Source organism: Mercenaria mercenaria, chromosome 14 (assembly GCF_021730395.1).
Source record: "Mercenaria mercenaria strain notata chromosome 14, MADL_Memer_1, whole genome shotgun sequence".
In the NCBI taxonomy this organism is placed as follows: Eukaryota; Metazoa; Mollusca; class Bivalvia; order Venerida; family Veneridae; genus Mercenaria; species Mercenaria mercenaria.
The window spans coordinates 61,547,056-61,566,735 of record NC_069374.1 but is presented as its reverse complement, the minus strand read 5'-3'; the positions used below and the strand labels follow the sequence as shown (position 1 = coordinate 61,566,735).

At 34.8% G+C, this 19,680-nt stretch overlaps 1 protein-coding gene across 1 annotated transcript in view; it reads right to left on the bottom strand.

The window, feature by feature from the left end:
* The window catches only part of LOC128548214 (uncharacterized), a 70,350-nt gene that overhangs the window by 27,988 nt on the left and 22,682 nt on the right, over window positions 1-19,680 (bottom strand). Inside the window, exon 4 of the mRNA XM_053522666.1 lies at window positions 18,442-19,285. Within this exon, the coding sequence (XP_053378641.1) occupies window positions 18,442-19,285 (844 nt within the window). The remainder of the gene's footprint in view (window positions 1-18,441; window positions 19,286-19,680) is intronic.

Sequence of the window (19,680 nt, the reverse complement as noted above, 5' to 3'; positions counted from 1 at the left end):
CCAACACATTCGTATAAAACTCTGTTTACATCATCAACATGAAGGGGACATGAGCATTGTATTAGAAAGGGTCATGACTGCCAAACTACTTTACTGAAACTCTTGGAAGACTTGAAGTATGTATTAGACAATAGCAATTTTAGCTGCAGTTCTAATGGATTTATCAAAAGCTTTACCACACAATAATTTACTGAGTAAATTGTCTGCCTATGGACTATCAGAATCTTCAACAAATCGTCTCTGTTCATATTTATCAGGTAGAAAACAACAAATTAAAAATTGGAAATGTAGTAAGTACGTGGGCAAATATTAAAAAAGGAGTACCATAGGTCCCTATATTATGTCCTCTTCTTTTTAATGTTTTTATCAATGAAATTTTTCATTTTATTCAAAGAGGAACACTTCATAACTATGCAGATGACCACACTCTTTCTTTTTATTTGCCTGATTTCAATGAAGTAGTTAATGTTTTAGAGCAAGAAAGTAAAGTTCTTATTGAATGGTTTGATTTTAATTGTATGCAGGCAAACCCTGATAAATTTCAGGCAATTGCAGTAGGTAAGAAATCATTATCAAAAGTCCAGTATTCAACATTGGGTCTGCAAGTATTAATTGTGAATGGGTTGTAAAGCTGCTTGGAGTAGATATAGACTATCAATTATATTTTAACATACACATAGGTAACATATGTAAAATGCTGCTAGGCAATTGAATATACTGAAAAGAATTGGCAGAAATCTGAGTAAACTGTATCGTATAACCATTTTTCATACTTTTATACTCTGAAATTTCAATTTCTGTCCAATGAGCTGGCATTTTTGTTCTGAAAGTAACACTAAGAAAATTTGAAAAAAATCAGGAACGAGCCTTAAGTTTTGTCTATGATGACTACTCTTCGACATACAAAGATCTTCTTGTTAAAGTAAATTTACCTAGTTTACATATTAGACGCATGAGAACAATGGCTATAGAGACTTTTAAATTATTGAATGATATCTCTCCCCCAGTTTTGTCCGACTTGATACAAAAAAGACATTCTAAATACAACTTTAGATATTCAAATACTTTAAAGATACCCCAAGTAAACTCTATAAAATTTGGTAAGAATTCGTTTAGATATGCTGCTCCTGTGCTGTGGAATTCACTGCCAGAAAATTTTAGAAATTTCTCCAGCTTCAACCAATTCAAAACTCTGATATCCTCCTGGAATGGCCAGGACTGTAAATGCTTAGTGTGTAAAGTTAATTAAATACCTAAGATTAATATTTTTTATCCAATATGATATGTTAATTTATAATCATCAGTATGTATTTAAATTATCACAGCACAGGAAAGCATCTTTTTGTTTGCTTAAGAAGTTAGCCCTTTTGCATATGTATGCTTTATGTGTTTGCTATTTTGCTGTTTCTGTTACAAATGTTAAATTGCTTGTAAATTGCTAGTATATACAAACTTGTTTGTGAATGAGCCCCAGTGGTAGTTGGTGCCTTGCAGATGTTATGCTATACAAATTCAGTGTTTTTATTAATTTTATTATTCATTTATTAGTGGCTTTATTATTCATTTATCTTTTGGCTGGACTGGCTATTTTCAGAAAAGGCATTTTTCTATTTTTCTTAATATAAAATTTTGAACACTTTTAGGAATAAATTCTTTCCCAAGCCAACTTCAATAATCTCTTAAAAGCCATTTCTTTAGTATCTTTGTTCTACAAGCTATGCATCTGATAAGTTAGTTCCTGATTTCACTTAAACTGTCTCAAACCAGTGACATTTAATTACATAGTCAGCTTAAGTGTGATAACAATCAAGGGATACAAAGAAAGTACCCTTCTAACATCTTTTAAGTACAATTGTTATAAAAACTTTAGCAGTTAAGTAAGATGACTTAGATTAAAAAATTATGTAAGGTATTTCACACTTCTTGAAGCCATAAACAAGGATTTTTCAGTCCCGCCTCACCAGAAATGCTAAGTTTCAATTGGTCAAGGAATGTTGACCAATGGACAGTGAGAGAACCCCTTAAAATATCCCTTTTCCAGCAGGCAGTATCATTCTGCCTTATACTTTTATGACTTAGTGCATTAAAGCTGGAAAAAGAGGATATAATCTTTCTTATTATATTTTTATAGGTAAGTGATATTTTTTGTGTTTGTTTCTGTATATAACATTTTAGTTTAGAATTATGGTTAAGAAATTCATCTGTTTTTTAAATATTATAAAAATTGACTATGGTTTAATAACTTACAGTTCTAATTAATTTGCTAGTTATGTTAGAAATTGTTCGTTAAAATTTTGGACGGTTTAGAGTTAATGTCAAAAAGTCTGTCTATAGTAATCGTAAACTTCAGGTTTTGCCGAGGATTCTTAGATATCCGAAATTTTGCTGAGGATTCTAAGATATCCGAGATTTTGCTGAGGATTCTTAGATATCCGGAATTTTACTGAGGATATTTAGATATCTGAAATTTTGCTTAGGATTCTTAATATATCCAAAAAGAGTTACTCTGTGGAAATCTTACAAATCTTTCATGATCTCAAATAAAACAATTTTTAATTTTATTTGATATATTCACACTTGTTATAAGCAAAAAAAAAACAACTTTGTTGTATTATGTATGATCATTCTGCCTTATACTTTTATGACTTAGTGCATTAAAGCTGGAAAAAGAGGATATAATCTTTCTTATTATATTTTTATAGATATTCCCCATTAAAACACTCTGCCCCAATTCAGGAGCAGAATACGTGGTGGGTACGGAAAGACCCCAACCTCTTACATATGCCAAGCGAGATAAGTAATGCCACTGACATCCAAGCCATCGAATTATAACCTTCGGGCAGCAGCACAGCAAAACCAAGAGCAGCAACAACAGCAGCAGCCAAACCAACAACAGCCAGCCAAACCAACAACAGCAGCAGCCAAACCAACAGGAACAGCAGCCAAACCAACAGCAGCAAAACCAACAGCAACAGCAGCCAAACCTGCAGCAGCAACAAAACCAACAGCAGCAGCAGGAACCCATCATGTCAGGATTGTTTAAGCTTGATGCCTTCCATGGTGATGGGTCGCAGGACATTAATTCCTATCTACGCAGGTTTGAACAATTTTGTGCATGTACTGGACTTGATGGAAATAAGGCCATGAATACGTTAGCGTGGCATTTAGAAGGAAATGCACGATTATGGTTTGAAAACTTAACTACAGCACCCGCTAACCTCAATGACTTAAAAACTAAGCTAACAGAAAAGTACGAAAAATGTAGACAAGTTGATCTGGAAATCTATTCAATGAAACAATTACCAAATGAATCTGTTGATATGTTTTTGAATCGCTTAGAAAGTGAAGCTATTAGAAATAAGGTGCCTGACAATGTTAAGGTCCAGATTGCACTACACGGGATGGAGCGATCCCTCGGAACTGCCATTTCAACACATGCCCCTACAACCCTGGATGAAGTCCGTAAACTTGTGGACAGGATGGGCCAATTACGACAGCCATCAGTGAACGTCACGACTATCCCAACAAAACTGGAGACTTCAGTTGACGTACTAACAGCAGCAGTCGCCAAACTTGCTACGACCATGGACTCTCAGCAACAAGCAAGCCGCAATTCCAGTGAACCACCATGCCATAGATGTGGAGGTAGGTGCTATTCTTTAGCTCATTGTATGGCAAATGGTAAATTTTGTTATAAATGTGGCCGTAAAAATCATTTAGGTGACTTCTGTAGGTCAAACAGAAAAAATTGGGATGATAGGCAAAGAACTCAGTTGTTTGACAGAAGGGGCTCTTCTCAAAACAGAAGGGACCGTTCTAGAGGGCGTAACCAATAGGGACTCGCGCCTGTCTGCAAGACCGCTAAAGTCGTTCCTGTAGATGGGCACAGAGACAAAGTCAAAGGCATCCTGAAAAGTGCTAAAACTAACTTAACTAAAAATGTAAGCTTTTCAAAAGATACTAAATTTAATGATGATAATAGTGCTGAAGTAAACGCTAACTTCACAGCGTACATGACCAAAAACACTGTTAATGTTTCAGTTAATGGTAGGAAAACTAGTGCTCTCTGTGATACAGGTGCTTCCATTTCATGTGTGAGTAGGACATTTTTGGATAAAACTTTCCCAAATGTAAAGTCTAAGATCAGAAATTCATTAATAAAAACTATTACAGGTGTAGGTGGTACACATCATGCTGTAGATGGTGTTGTAAGTCTTGATGTGAATTTTGGAGGGCTAACTGTAGGCTATCTCTTCTATATCATTAAGGACCTGCATCATTCTTTGATACTTGGGCATGATTTCATGGAAAGTAATAATGTAGACATAAACTACAAAACTAAACTACTCCACATTCAAGACAGTTTAAAAGTTTGCAATTTAACTACTAACACAGGGTACGCTAGAACAATAAAATCAGTAACTATACCCCCAAATTGTGAAACTGAAGTACCAGTTAAAATTGCCAGAGTAAACTCTCAGGAGCAAGTTCTTTTAGAGCCTTTAAGTAGCTTAGCTAATCAAAACATTATGGGTGCTAAATGCCTTGTTAAAATTCAAAAGAGAAAGGCTACATTACGGTTAATTAACCCTACTGAGGAGCCTGTGACTCTTAAAGGCAACAAGATCTTAGCAGTTGCTTCAGAGATCAGTAGTAAACATGTCTTTACAATAACTGAAAGGGAACAGTGCCAAATCTCAGATTCTAAAGAAAATATTAAATCTAAGAAATTTGACTTTAACTTTGAAAACTCTGATCTGTCAGAAAGTCAAAAAGAAAAACTTTTAAATCTTTTACATAAAAACTCGGATATTTTTGCTGAAGGCTTACATGATTTAGGTCAAACGCATTTAGTGAGTCACAAGGTGATTACAGGAGACTCTCCACCTGTGAAACAACCATTCTATAAACAAACGCCAGAAATGAGACGTAAAACTAAAGAATTAACAGATGAAATGTTAAGGGCAAATCAAATCGAGGAAACCAATTCAAACTGGCACTCGCCTGTAGTTTTAGTGCGTAAAGCAAATTCAGATGAATTCAGATTTGCAGTGGACTACAGGAAATTGAACAAAATTTGTAAACCGCAGGATTACCCAATACCTAGGTTAGGTGACATTTTTGATGCGATCGGCGAAGCAAATGCTCAGTATTTCACATCTCTGGATTTAGGCAAAGCTTTTTGGCAAGTCCCTCTTGATGAGGACAGCAGAGAAAAATGTTCATTCATTACTTATGATGGGATTTTTACCCCACGAAATATGCCATTCGGACTACAAGGTGCACCTGCAACTTTTCAAAATCTCATGATAAAAGTTTTGAAAGGGATTTCGTGGAAGTATGTGCTTTGTTACGTCGATGACTGCATCATATTCAGTTCCAATTTTGAAGATCATCTTAAACATATAAATGAGGTGTTTAACCGCTTTAGACAAGCAGGGCTAAAACTTTCCCCTAAAAAGTGTTTCTTTGCACAGAAAAAACTGAACTACCTAGGTCATGTTATCAGTAAAGAAGGAGTACAAACAGATGAGAGAAAAGTTGAGAAAATGATGAACCTAAATCCTCCTAAAGATCAAAAAGGTGTAAAAAGTTTACTTGGACTGACAAATTACTATAAAAAGTTTATATCTGGCTACAGTAAGATTTGTGCACCAATTTTACAACTTTTGAAAAAAGATGTTAAATTCATTTGGTCTGAAGAATGTGACAAAGCTCTTGAGATATTAAAACAAAGTCTCTCATCTGCGCCAATCCTTGCCTTTCCTGATATGAATAGACCATTCATTCTCACGTGCGACGCAAGTCGTCTAGGATTAGGATATATCTTAGGTCAGCGTGATGCAAATGGCAAAGAAAGAGTAATTGAATATGGAGGCAGAGCTCTACATGGCTCGGAGAAAAACTACTCAGCTTCAGAACTAGAATGTCTGGCTATAGTTTCGGGTGTAAAAACTTATAAATCATACCTTTCAACAGGTCTTCCTTTCACCATTTTCACAAATCACAAAGCATTAAAATGTTTAAATTCATTAACTGTTTCATCAAATGCTAGGTTAGCCAGATGGGCTCTTTTTCTTCAAGGTTTCAAATACAAAGTAGAGTATATAAAAGGAAAACATAATAGTGCAGATGTTCTCTCTAGATTTACGGCTGAGGCTCAAGCAAGTGTAAAATCTAAAACTCAAAACCCTAATAAAGATACAAAATCTCAAGGAGTAGCAGATTCAATTATTGAAGATGTTCATTTGCTTGAAACTCAAGTTTCTCAAACTGAAGTTCAAAATGAGGTATCTGTCTCATCAGTGTCTGTCGCATCAACTGAAAGTACTAGTCCACACTCTGGGAAAGATTGGCTCCAGGTCAGTTTCGAATATGCGACAGATAACCCAGTATTGTCTGTAGATGTTCAGTCACCAACTGAGGAAAAATTAGAAAATGACACTGAATTGATCAAATTGCAGAAAGACTGCCCTGAGTTTAGGGACATGTATAGTTATTTGACATCAGGTGTACTGCCAAATGACGGAAAACAAAGAAACTTTATTATATATAATCAGGATCAGTTTGACATTGTTGATGGCATACTTCTTCATAGGTATCAACCTAGAAGTAAGAAAAAGCCAACAGATGAAAAATTAATTTTTCAAATTGCATTACCATCACAACTTAGGCTAAAAGCAATGCAGTCATACCATGATTACAACGGTCACTTTGGTTTTAAGAAAACATTTGCAGCCTTACAAGCCAAATACTACTGGCGCCAAATGTGTCAAGATGTTATTGACTTTGTTAAATCTTGTGATCGTTGTCAAATGGCAAAGAAAAATTCACACCCTCATTCTACTCCTTTAAACCCACTTCCTGTGGTAAAGGTCTTTGAAAGAGTACATATTGATATTCTTGGGCCACTAACAAAAACAACAGCAGGTCATGAATATATCCTTGTCTGTGTTGACAGTTTCTCTAGATGGGTAGAGGCATTCCCCTTATTCACACAGACAGCAACTGAAATTGCTAGGGTATTGCATGACGAAATCTTTTGTCGCTATGGTGCATGCCTTTCTTTGGTTACAGACAGAGGTCGTAATTTCCTGTCAAAATTAATCAATGCTATTTGTGAGGTTTACCAGGTTTCTAGGCACAAGACAGCCAGTTACAACCCCCAGGCTAATGGAACTGTTGAGCGCCAAAATGCAGTTATTGCCCAGACATTAAGAATGTATGTAAGTGAGAAGCAAAATGATTGGCATTTGATTCTCCCTACTGTTCTTATGTCAATCAGGTCATCACCAAATACAGAAACATCTGGATTTTCTCCCTTCAAAATGCTTTTCGGTAAAGAAATGCGACTCCCTTTTGATACAGACTTAGTACCAAGAGAAAGTTTGGGTCCAGAGGCCAAAACATTCATGACACAGTTATTGGACAATCTTAAAGCAGTCCATGGTCAGGCTACAGCCAATTCAGAGACCACTCAAAAAGAAAGCAAACAAAGACATGATGTTAAAGCCAGGGAATCCAACTTTGCACTTACTGAAAGGGTACTATTAAAGGTAAATAAACACACCCCAGGTCTCTCAAATAAACTTCAAAACAAATGGATAGGGCCATTTTACATCACTCAAAAGGGATCTCATGACACTTACCGCATTGCAGACTGCAAAACACATAAAGTTCATAAAGCAATGGTTAATGCAAAGAATTTGAAAAAGTATTATGATCCTAGGAATTACAGGCAAGAGTTTCGGCAGCAAACACCTGATGATCATAATACTCAAACTGAGGGTAGCTCTAGTGACAATCAAACTAGGACGGAGAAAACTGAAAACAATGTTAAAAGACAAAGTTTGTCAGAAAATGACAGTCCTGAGGACAAACATGATCAGCCTCAAAATTCAAATGATAATAAAGTCAAGAAAACAAATGATGATAATGATGAAGAAAATGAGAATAAAAATGACAAAACTGATGATGATGATGATGATGGTGAGGATAACTGGTTAGATGCAGTTAAAATTTTAAAACAGAAAACATGGTGCAAGAAGAAGTACTTCCTTGTACAATGGGAAGACCCAAATATAAAGCCCTCATGGGAAGCACAGGAAGACTGTAGTGAAATGCTACTCAGGGAATTCTATGCAAAACACACCCTTTCTGGTAAAAGGAGAAAAAGGGCTACTAAATACAAGTACTTTGATAAGGCATAGAAAGACACAATTATATTGTACTGTTTAAATTTATAACAAATAATATGTCACAGAAATACATCAAGAAAAAACATCATCATAGATAATGCTATACTTTGGTTTAGTCTGTTGTTATAAACTCACAGATACTTATTATTTTATGTAGTTCTCTAAATGCATTTTTGCAGAGATATTTTATATATAAGATAGGCAGACTTTGTTGCTTATGACAGCTGAAATGCTTCAATAAGTTCACTAAGTGTTGTGTCGCTCATTTTGGCATTCTTATTTAATTATGATAATATGCCAACAAACAGTTAAATGTAGGAAAGTCAAATTTTTAAGGTTAAGGTCAGATTTTTGAGTGATGTGTGTATGTGATCTTGTATGAAAGTCTTTGAATGTTACTCTTTACTATATAAACTTTTCCCAATCTGTCCTCTCTCCTGACCATAGTGCTAGATTGCAAAATTTGACGTCGGTTTTGCAACAACGACTGACCTGCATTCCTTTTCCTTTCATTGTAGTTAAATGGGCTAGCATGATGCTAACAGTGACACTTATGGCTCTCTGTACTGCCACGGTATCTGGAAACCTTTCTTCTGAGTTGCATCGGCTAAACTACGGTGTAGTGTTCAAACCCAGAGCAGAATTACAACTATCAGAAGAAACCTGGGTCCATACCTTCGAAATCGAATTGCCAACAGTTCTCAACATGATTGACCTACCAGGATGTACAAAAGATGAAAAATCATGTTTATTCGTAAATGATGTACTGCTGGAGGTCAACCAAATCAGACATGCAACAGAAATGATAATTAACAGTACAATCGAGACTGTGTATAAACTTATACCAGAGAGACAGTTGGGTGTAAGAAGTAGGTCTAGACGAGCAATATTATCATTTATAGGGGATTTATCAAAATCAATATTTGGAACTGCAACTGTAAAGGATGTGGAAATGTTAGCTCACCACATAAACGCACTCAATAAAATAACTTCTAAAGTTGTATCCACTGTTGAACAACATGAAGAAAACTTAGCTTCTTACATTAAAGCTTCAGATGAGAGAATGTCTAATCTAATGGAAGGGTTAAAAGCAAATGAGCTTGCCATTCAACATATTCAAAAAGAACTATACGACTCATTTGACAATCTAGAAAGAGCTTTTTCTACAATGAATGTATTCCTCGCACAACATATTGAAAAGTCAAGAAAAATAGAACACAGATTTAATGAAATCTTAGATGGTGTGTTAGATTTAGTTGAAGGAAAACTTTCTCCTCACTTGGTTCATTCTACAACTATGAAAAAAGCAGTAAACGATATTCAGCAAATACTTCATAACAAATTTTCTGGCTTCCATCTTGTATATACAGATATCAATGAAATCTACCAAAATGTTGAAACAATTTATGCTCGGAAAGGTTCAAAGTTGTATGTTGCTCTAAAATTTCCCATCATTCCATTTCAAAAACCTTTAACTTTGTTCAATGTTCATTCATTTCCAGTTCCAGTTAATGATTCTACAAATCATGCAACTCAATTAATGGATTTACCCAAACATTTTTGTATAACTCATGACTTACAATTTTACACAACCTTGAGCCAAGAAGATCTTACGAATTGTAAAACTAGTGACTCTAAATTATTGTGTAAATTCAACAAAGTTCTTACACCGGTAACAAGCCAAAGTTGTATTCTTGGTATTTTTCAAAATGACAAAACTGTAGTAAAACAGTCATGTAATTTCAGGTTCATTCTGGACCACATATTTCCAAATATTGTTGTATTGTCTAAAACAAAAATTGTTGTGTATAAAATAGACACACTGGACTTTATGTGTAATTCCTCAAGGCGTATGGTGACAGGCTGTAACTTTTGTACAATATCTGTCCCATGCCAATGTTCGGTTACTGCTGACAATATGTACCTTCCTCAAAGATTGTCTGATTGTCAAGAAACAACAATTTCAAAGTTACACCCTGTAAATTTAGCAGTACTACAGCATTTTTTCAATGATACCTCCTTGCAGTCTATTGATAGTAACACAATCTTTGAAAATCCATTAAGTATTGAGGTACCACATTTCAAACTTTATAATCATTCTATGAGTCAAATAATAACAGATGACAGAAAATCTCATCTCAGTCTGCAGAAAATGGCTGAAGCAGCTAAGAATGATGCCATAGCATTTCAGACATTAACTGAACCTCTTTTGGCTGGTCAAATATCTGTTGAAGATTCCTGGCCAACCACAAATGATATTTTGTTATATTGTACTACTGCTGCAGCAGGACTATGTCTCTTCCTACTCATTTTTGTTTTTCTAAAACTAAGAAAACTTTTGATAATGATTACAATTTTAAAAAGTACTCAAATGAAACACGTGTCAGCCTCAACTGTACCTTCATTCATTTATAAACAAAACAAGCCTACAAGCACTGATGAACCTAATATTTTTGAAAGTTTGGATCTAAATTTGATCATTATATTTTAACACTTTCCATTTGTACATTCCTCTTCATTGTACTTGTTATATTATATCTTCTCAAAAAACAGGAAAGAAAAAATGCACTTGTTATTGAATTGACTAATGGACATTACTGCATACGAGTGCCTTTAATCACTTTGTCTTTGTGTCCCAACCACTGGCAAGCAAATATACCACAGACCCTTGATAGTATTTCTATTAGAGGTCTTTGGTATCCCATTCTGTCCTTCGACTGGGATCGTTGCCAACTGACAAACAAACTTACAGAAAAGTCTCTCAGTGTAAAACGGCAACATCATGTCTCTCTGTTTGTCTCTAAGAAAATCAGAAAAATTCTTAGTTCAACATATTGTGTATACTTTTATTTTCAACATGGTAATGTTCTCATTCCTATTTCAACCCATTTGCCAGAAGTGAGCTAAGGGGCACCTACTTTAGTCATGCTCCTTTATTGACTATTTTATAACAAAAACAAGAAGCATCCAAATATTGTGTATAAAGACACTCATAATAGATTTTGTTGTATATATTCAATGATGAAAATGTATATATTCAATGATGAAAATGTGTTCATTTATTTGCTATGCTTTGTGTTCTAAGATGTTTGATAACATGGTATAAAGAAATTACTTATTTCCGACATGGAATCATTGCAACTGGTTTTTATCTTTATTACTTAAATTTCAACATCATTTGTTACACACCCTTTTGGCATTATATTGAATGTATGTTGTACATATTATATCACACCTTTTAAAGGTATGCTTTATTTTACTTTACACTTACCTATGGTCATATCTCTCACTGTCCTACAAGTTTCACACTTGTTATTTTCACACTTTATAGGAATAAAGTCATTTTAGAGGGGAGGTCGTGTTATGCTATACAAATTCAGTGTTTTTATTAATTTTATTATTCATTTATTAGTGGCTTTATTATTCATTTATCTTTTGGCTGGACTGGCTATTTTCAGAAAAGGCATTTTTCTATTTTTCTTAATATAAAATTTTGAACACTTAGGAATAAATTCTTTCCCAAGCCAACTTCAATAATCTCTTAAAAGCCATTTCTTTAGTATCTTTGTTCTACAAGCTAGGCATCTGATAAGTTAGTTCCTGGTTCCACTTAAACTGTCTCAAACCAGTGACATTTAATTACATAGCCAGCTTAAGTGTGATAACAATCAAGGGATACAAAGAAAGTACCCTTCTAACATCTTTTAAGTACAATTGTTATAAAAACTTTAGCAGTTAAGTAAGATGACTTAGATTAAAAAATTATGTAAGGTATTTCACACTTCTTGAAGCCATAAACAAGGATTTTTCAGTCCCGCCTCACCAGAAATGCTAAGTTTCAATTGGTCAAGGAATATTGACCAATGGACAGTGAGAGAACCCCTTAAAATATCCCTTTTCCAGCAGGCAGTATCATTCTGCCTTATACTTTATGACTTAGTGCATTAAAGCTGGAAAAAGAGGATATAATCTTTCTTATTATATTTTTATAGGTAAGTGATATTTTTTGTGTTTGTTTCTGTATATAACATTTTAGTTTAGAATTATGGTTAAGAAATTCATCTGTTTTTTAAATATTATAAAAATTGACTATGGTTTAATAACTTACAGTTCTAATTAATTTGCTAGTCGTGTTAGAAATTGTTCGTTAAAATTTTGGACAGTTTAGAGTTAATGTCAGAAAGTCTGTCAATAGTAATCGTAAACTTCAGGTTTTGCCGAGGATTCTTAGATATCCGAAATTTTACTGAGGATTCTAAGATATCCGAGATTTTGCTGAGGATTCTTAGATATCCGGAATTTTACTGAGGATATTTAGATATCTGAAATTTTGCTTAGGATTCTTAATATATCCAAAAAGAGTTATTCTGTGGAAATCTTACAAATCTTTCATGATCTCAAATAAAACAATTTTTAATTTTATTTGATATATTCACACTTGTTATAAGCAAAAAAACAAAAACAACTTTGTTGTATTATGTATGATCATTCTGCCTTATACTTTTATGACTTAGTGCATTAAAGCTGGAAAAAGAGGATATAATCTTTCTTATTATATTTTTATAGATATTCCCCATTAAAACAATCTGCCCCAATTCAGGAGCAGAATACAGATGAGGACTGCCTAGCCTTCTTGGCATGGCTGCACTCTGGGTGAATGTCCCTTGCCTCTTTACAATATTTGTTTCAGTTATACATGTTTGTATTGCTTTCTATTCAATGTAATAACATCATTTCATTTTAGGATGTACCAGTTTATTGTTTGTCATAATCATTGACAGTAAGGTTCATATTTGTTTCACTATGTTTGTCCACTGTATTGTCTTCCTTGTAAAATGTGTGTTTATGATAAATTAGAAATTTAATTGAAACCAATAACTTCATATGTGCTAACTTGCAGATTTTGCTTAAATTTGTATGTGCTTGCTTTCTACATGCAAGGTCAAGGTTACCCTTAGGGGTCAAATGTCATATGACTTTGTTTCGTGTCCGCTCTGTAACTCTGCTTGAAGGATTTCAAAGCAAATTTGCATAAATGTTAACCACACTAAGACGACGTTCATATTTGATGTTTCGGATGGTTCGCTTAAAGGTCAAGGTCACACTTAGGAGTCAAAAATCATATGACTTTGGTTTGTCCGCTCTGTAACTCTTGAACTGCTTCAAGGATTTTAAAGAAATTTGGCACAATGTTCACCACATCAAGACGACACTTTTTTGGACCTCAAAATAATTCATCACATTGTGAACTCAAGTCCTACAGTTTCCATCTAACTGAAATGAACTATACGATGTGGACATGTGCATGTTGACCGGAATTTTAGGGTCGATTATTTTATCTGGCCCTTCCTTGAAGACTATAACAACTAAATTGTAGTTTCCTACATTTCTCTTCATTTCAAATGAAATTTGCTAAACATCATGAACATCAATTAGACATGCACATTTGTTTTGTGTTCAGTTGTTACAGTCATTTATTTATTTACTTAATAACATTATTGTGCTGTACTGAATGGAGCATTTTCAAGGGCGTGTGTCGTACAATGTCTATCGACACCATTCTAGTTTCCATTGCAACCTCCGTATAGGTATATTGTCAAACTGTACCGATAAGGGGAAGTAACACTGTGTTCCTTTTGTAGTACAACTTTCTATGCATGATTGTGTATTGATGATAGATACTTTTATGTGTGTGGACATGCATTTGTTACACTGCAAAGTAAAACAGTCCTTTTGAATTACTTAACACTGTTGTCCCTTTCCTGTTTTTAATCGTTTATAGTGCAATCACTTTTGTGAATATGTTCTATCTAATTATTTAATATTTAAAGAGTAATCTTGTTTCTAAGATGCTATGTCAAAAGAAATCCTAAGTCCGTGTGTCTATCTTCAGTCTTGTACAGAAATGCACATCTGGGCAGTCAGACAAAAAGTTCTTTCAGTTTCAGTTGTCGGTATTTTTTATAAATGTTGCGATTTCATGACTTCTAGAGAGTACTTGTTTATAAAAGCATTCGATGAATAAGTACATTATGTAGAGGTACTCTCAGAAACGTTAGTTATCAAGTTAACGACTAAATAATCAATGATGCTGGCCCAACAGACTAGTTGTTATTTATTTAAAAATTTTAACCCGAAAGCCTTAAAAAGTCGTTCAAAGTGATGCATATGTTTGAACTGCAGCTTTTGTTTTCTCTTAGCAGGCCCGGATCCAGGGACGGGCAAGCCCGTGCGTGCACCCGCATCCCCGTCCCCCAACAAGTTGACTGAGAAGTGACCTATACTCATCAAATTTGCACCCAACTCTTTTGGCAAAGAAATGATACTTTCTCAAAATTCAGACCAAAACTGCATCTGTGGCAACCATTTCGTACCTATATTTCAACATATTCCATGGGGAGACCCCTGACCCGCTAAAATGATAGGAGTACCCCATCCTGTATCTGTAAAGTTTACTAAAAATGGGCAAGAAGCAATTATTTCATACCGATAATTCAAAACTTCCCACGGGGAGAACACCCTAACCCCTTTATATGTTATGAGTACACCCTCTCGTTTTTACTAAAAATGCACCAGAGACCACCATTTTATACCGTTATTTCAAAACTTTCCATGGGGAGATCGCCAAGCCTCCCCACAAAACACGTGCAGATGTGATCTCTCCTTATCTACTCTTGCACGGAACTATGCGTCCCGCTGCTGACGCCTTCGTTCTAATCTGGTGCTCCTGTCTCTGTCAAATATTTCTTAATCCGGACCTACCCTTAGTTATATTTTAGGGCCTGTTAGGTCGCTGTCGTCTGCCGGAATTGCTTCACCTAACATCATGTATCCGAAACGCTATTTACAATGTAGAATATATTTCATTTGCAGAAGCTATCCAGCTGCCTCGTCGAAATCGTAAGGTGTACTAAACTGAGCGCAAAATGTTCAGAGAGGGACTCCATCATATAACTTAGACGAGAAAAAAGTGCCCAGAAATGATGGTCAATATGTACATTTCTTGCAGTTTTTCGATAGTTCTTCGATGGTTCTTTGTTAAAATGTTAGGAACTGCCAATGACCGGAAACATTACAATGTGGGCCTATGGAACTTGAGTTAGTTCCTAGTGACCTATTTGGCGGGAATTGAACGCGATTTCTCCGTGCAATATTTATAGCAATTAAAAAGTTGTCCTTCAGTTCAAGAAAAGACGATAAAAACAATCGGTCGAAGCATTCTAAAGTATATTTTAAGCGTAAATTGTCAGCCTTTTAATAACCAGTGGGGTAAGATAAAAGGGGTGGCAAGAACTGTATACATGTCTTGTCTGTATATTAATACATTGTAAATGGACTCCGCATGTATTTTGAAGCAGCCCTTGATTTTTAAAAAAACAAACATGACCAATTTTGTTATCGTACGATCTGGTCGTGTACTTCGTTCCAAGACAAATCCATCGGTATATACTCTTTATATGTTTTGTTTGGTAACAAACGCGCAAATCTAAATTATTTAGACCCACTCTTTTCCCGATAGAATGAAACTTTAGCTTATCTTCTCATGATATTCTGACACAGTTTGTAGCAAACAACTGATCTCAGTCTGTAGTAACTATTGTTACACGTTGTGTTCAAAATGATGTACAAAGTGAGATTAACTCTAGTTATATACGCATATTTTAAAATGTATTCCTCCGTCTTCATACCAAAGCTATTCGCATATCAAACATCCTAGCTTGTATCAATATCATGTAAATCACTCGCCTGATATTATACATTATTCTAGTTAAAACAACACTAAACGATTTCATTTAAATCATTATAATATAAACTTTTACGTGTTTCTTTTTACCTCGATATAGAATGTAGCAAAATGACTAATTGATATTTGTATAAAGTATCATGATGTGAAACAACACATTATAGTTTACCTATGTCAGTAAACAAAAAATCAATTAAACAAATATCCTATTACGCAGTAGTAACCCTTAGGAAGTTATAACTTACTAACTGATCAGTTGTTATGAATCCCTGATAAAAATTAGTTTGCAAATAATGTTTAATACAGCATACATCACTGGTTAGCCAATGAAACCCCGTGAGCTGGGACCGATCATCAAAAAAGGATCTGATGTTGTCTTGATTAACTTTCTGGAAACAAGAGGTCCAAAATGGTCCAAGGTTACTCACCTGAGTATACACCATATTAGTGTTAACATGTTTGACCCAATGATCCATGATGATGTTTTTGACACAACATTACCCAGTTTCAAACTCCTGCGAGATTTTAAGGAGATAACGATTCTCAACAAGTTTCATGAAGACTGGCGTAAAAATGTAGCCTCTGTAGTGTAAAAGAGTTGTCTTCGATTTGGCCTAGTGACCTAGTTTTTGATCCAGCCTGACCTAATGCTTAACTCGTTTGAGTTTTTATAAAGGCAAATATTCTGACCAATTTTCATTTAGATTAGACTTAAAAGCGGCCTCTTGAGTGTAAACAAGCATTTTATTTGATTTGACCTTGTTACCTTTTTCACCCCACCTGACACTGATTAGAAATTGTCAAAGACTTTTTAGTCACAAATATTCTGCTACAGTTTCTTGAAATGTGAAGCAAAACAGTGGCCTCCAACGTGTAAACAAGATTTTCCTAGTATTTAACCTAGTGACCTAGTTTTCGAGCCCACTTGAACCAAATCCAAAATCTTTCAAGACTATGTGTTAACAAACATTCTGATTATTAATAAGATTTATGAAGATTAAATAAATATGTGGCCCTTAGAGTGTAAACAATGATTTTTCTTTAATTTGGCATGGTGACCTACTTTTTGACCCAAAGTCATCGATATATGAACACATTCGACATCTCATAGAAACAAACTTTCTGATAAAATTCCATGCAAATCAGATATGAAATGCAGCCCCTATTGCACAAACCAAGTTTTTCTATGAATTTACAATGTGACCTAATTTTTGACCACAGTTCACCTATATTCTAACTTGACTTTGATATCATAAAGTCAAACAATCTCTTCAAATTCAACGAATATCCAGTGAAAAATGCAGCCCATATATGTTCTTTGATTTGGCCAGGTAACCTAGGTTTTTATCCCAGATAATCCATATTCGAACTTGACCTAGATTTCATCAAGAAAATAACTCTGATAAATTTTCACAAATATCCAGTCAAAAATGCAGTCCCTATTGCATACACAAGTTTTTTCATTGATTTGACTGGTTGACCTAGTTCTAATATCAGATGACCCATATTTAAAGTTGGCATGGATTTTATCAAGACAGATATTCTGATCAAATTTCATGAAGATCCTGTGAAAAAAGCAGCCCATGTAAGTTTCATGAAGATTTGGTCAAAACTGTGGCCTTTAGAGTGTTTACAAGGCTAATGTTGACGCAAAACGGACGAAAACGGACGCCGGACAATGACCAGTCACAATATCTCAATATTACGGAATAGCCGTTGGAGAGTAGGTCTTGTTCTAGCACACGAAACTGAAAGAGGGTATGGCAGAAAGGTGAGTTTTGGATGCTTAGAAAAAAATATGAACGTAAAAAAGAACGCAATTATGAGAATTCAAATAATTACAGATTAAAGAGGTGGAGAGGAGATCGTGCATAAGAGATTCGTGTGTATAGGGACTTTACGTAAGTTTGAAGAAAGCAGACAGTTATCTAAATTTTGAACCCCGTCATTTTTCGTCAGGAATATTATAAGTTAATTACATTGCAACCTCTGTATATCAATACCCTTTGGGAGATACAAATATTGATTGTTATATAGAGGTTGTTGTTCTAGAGAGGTAAATTTGATAGTATATTTCAGCTTAGTGAAATTTTGAGGATGTTGTTATAGAGAAGTTTTTGCTTACGAGAGGGTCGCTCTGGAGAGGTTGTACTGTAAATAAATAAAACCTTATGCCCAAACAGACCCAAGTCACTTACATGAGGAAGGCACTACCAGTTGATGGCAAAAATTAAAACCTTTGAAACATTTCAGTGATTCTCTAAGTATAACTTATGCCCCTGCTGCTGCCTAAACTTTTACAATTTTGACACTGAGCATATAACTTTATAAGCAAGCTATTGACCCCTGTAGCGATTCAGACCTCAGATATTCGACTTAACCCGGACCACGAGCGAATGATATATATATATATATATTATATCTTACCTGTATCCCCTGTTTAGGATAAATATAGGTAAGCGTTATTTACTACATCTAATATGGGTGTAAACTACTCACCTTTTTTCAGATTGTTGTATTTAACGTCTTCACTCTGTTCATTTCCTGCCTTAGATAGCGCTTCGACAGCTTTCGATTCAATCATTTTCAATCTAACATCGGCTGCAAATTCTACCTTTTTAACGCTTTCATCTGCGCTGACTTTTATCTGTTGGACAGCATTGTCAGTTTCTAATGCAATTGCCTTCACTCCAGAATCAGCTTCAAGTTCTACCTTTTTAACACCTTCATTCGTGCCGACTTCTATCTGTTTGACTGTTTTGGCAGTTTCTGATGCAATCGTTTTCACTCCAGCACTAGCTTCAGTTGCCACATTATTAACGCCTTCATCTGTGCCGACTTGTACCTGTTGGACAGCATTGCAAGTTTCTGATACAATCGTCTTCAATCCAACATCCGCTTCAGTTTCCACCTTTTTAACACCTTCATTTGTGCCGACTTTTATCTGTTTGACAGCATTGTCCGTTTCTGATGCAATCGTTTTCACTCCAGCACTAGCTTCAGTTGCCACTTTTTTAACGCCTTCACCTGTGCCGACTTGTATCTGTTTGACTGCATTGGCAGTTTCTGATACAATTGTTTTCACTCCAGCATCAGCTTCAGTTTCCAACTTTTTAACTCCTTCGTCTGTGCCGACTTGTATCAGTTTGACGGCATTTTCACTTTGGGATGAAATCGTTTCTACTCCAGAATTTATTTCCATCTTAACAATTTCTAAATCTTTTTTAATTTTTGTAACTGCAACTTCTCCCTCAGTCCTTATTCTATCTTGAATCGCCTTGGTAACATCATCCAGGACTTTTCCGACATCGTCTTTGCCAATGATTAAGGTATCATTCTGTAGCTGTAATATAAACCCATCGATATTTGAAAGTATTCATCACAATACTTATTGTTTACTTTAATTCAAATTTAGATAGAAAAGTAGATAGGAATCTTCCGCTTGGCGGTTTCATTCCTTGAATATAGCTTTTTGGAATTTCGTCTTGTTTAATACAAAATGTTGATGATACTTATAAAAATTTAATATATACATCCCAATATTAATTTAAATCAAATATGTATTAATCACACTCTAACACAGTGCAGAAACAAAATGAGCTCTAATAGAGTCGTATGTGCATTCTCCAACGAAGATGTTACTTTTCTAGTTACATTATACATTTTAAGCATTCTTCAATTAAACTCATTACATAATATTAGTATATATGGCATATACTTTACCAAACTGCTAAACTG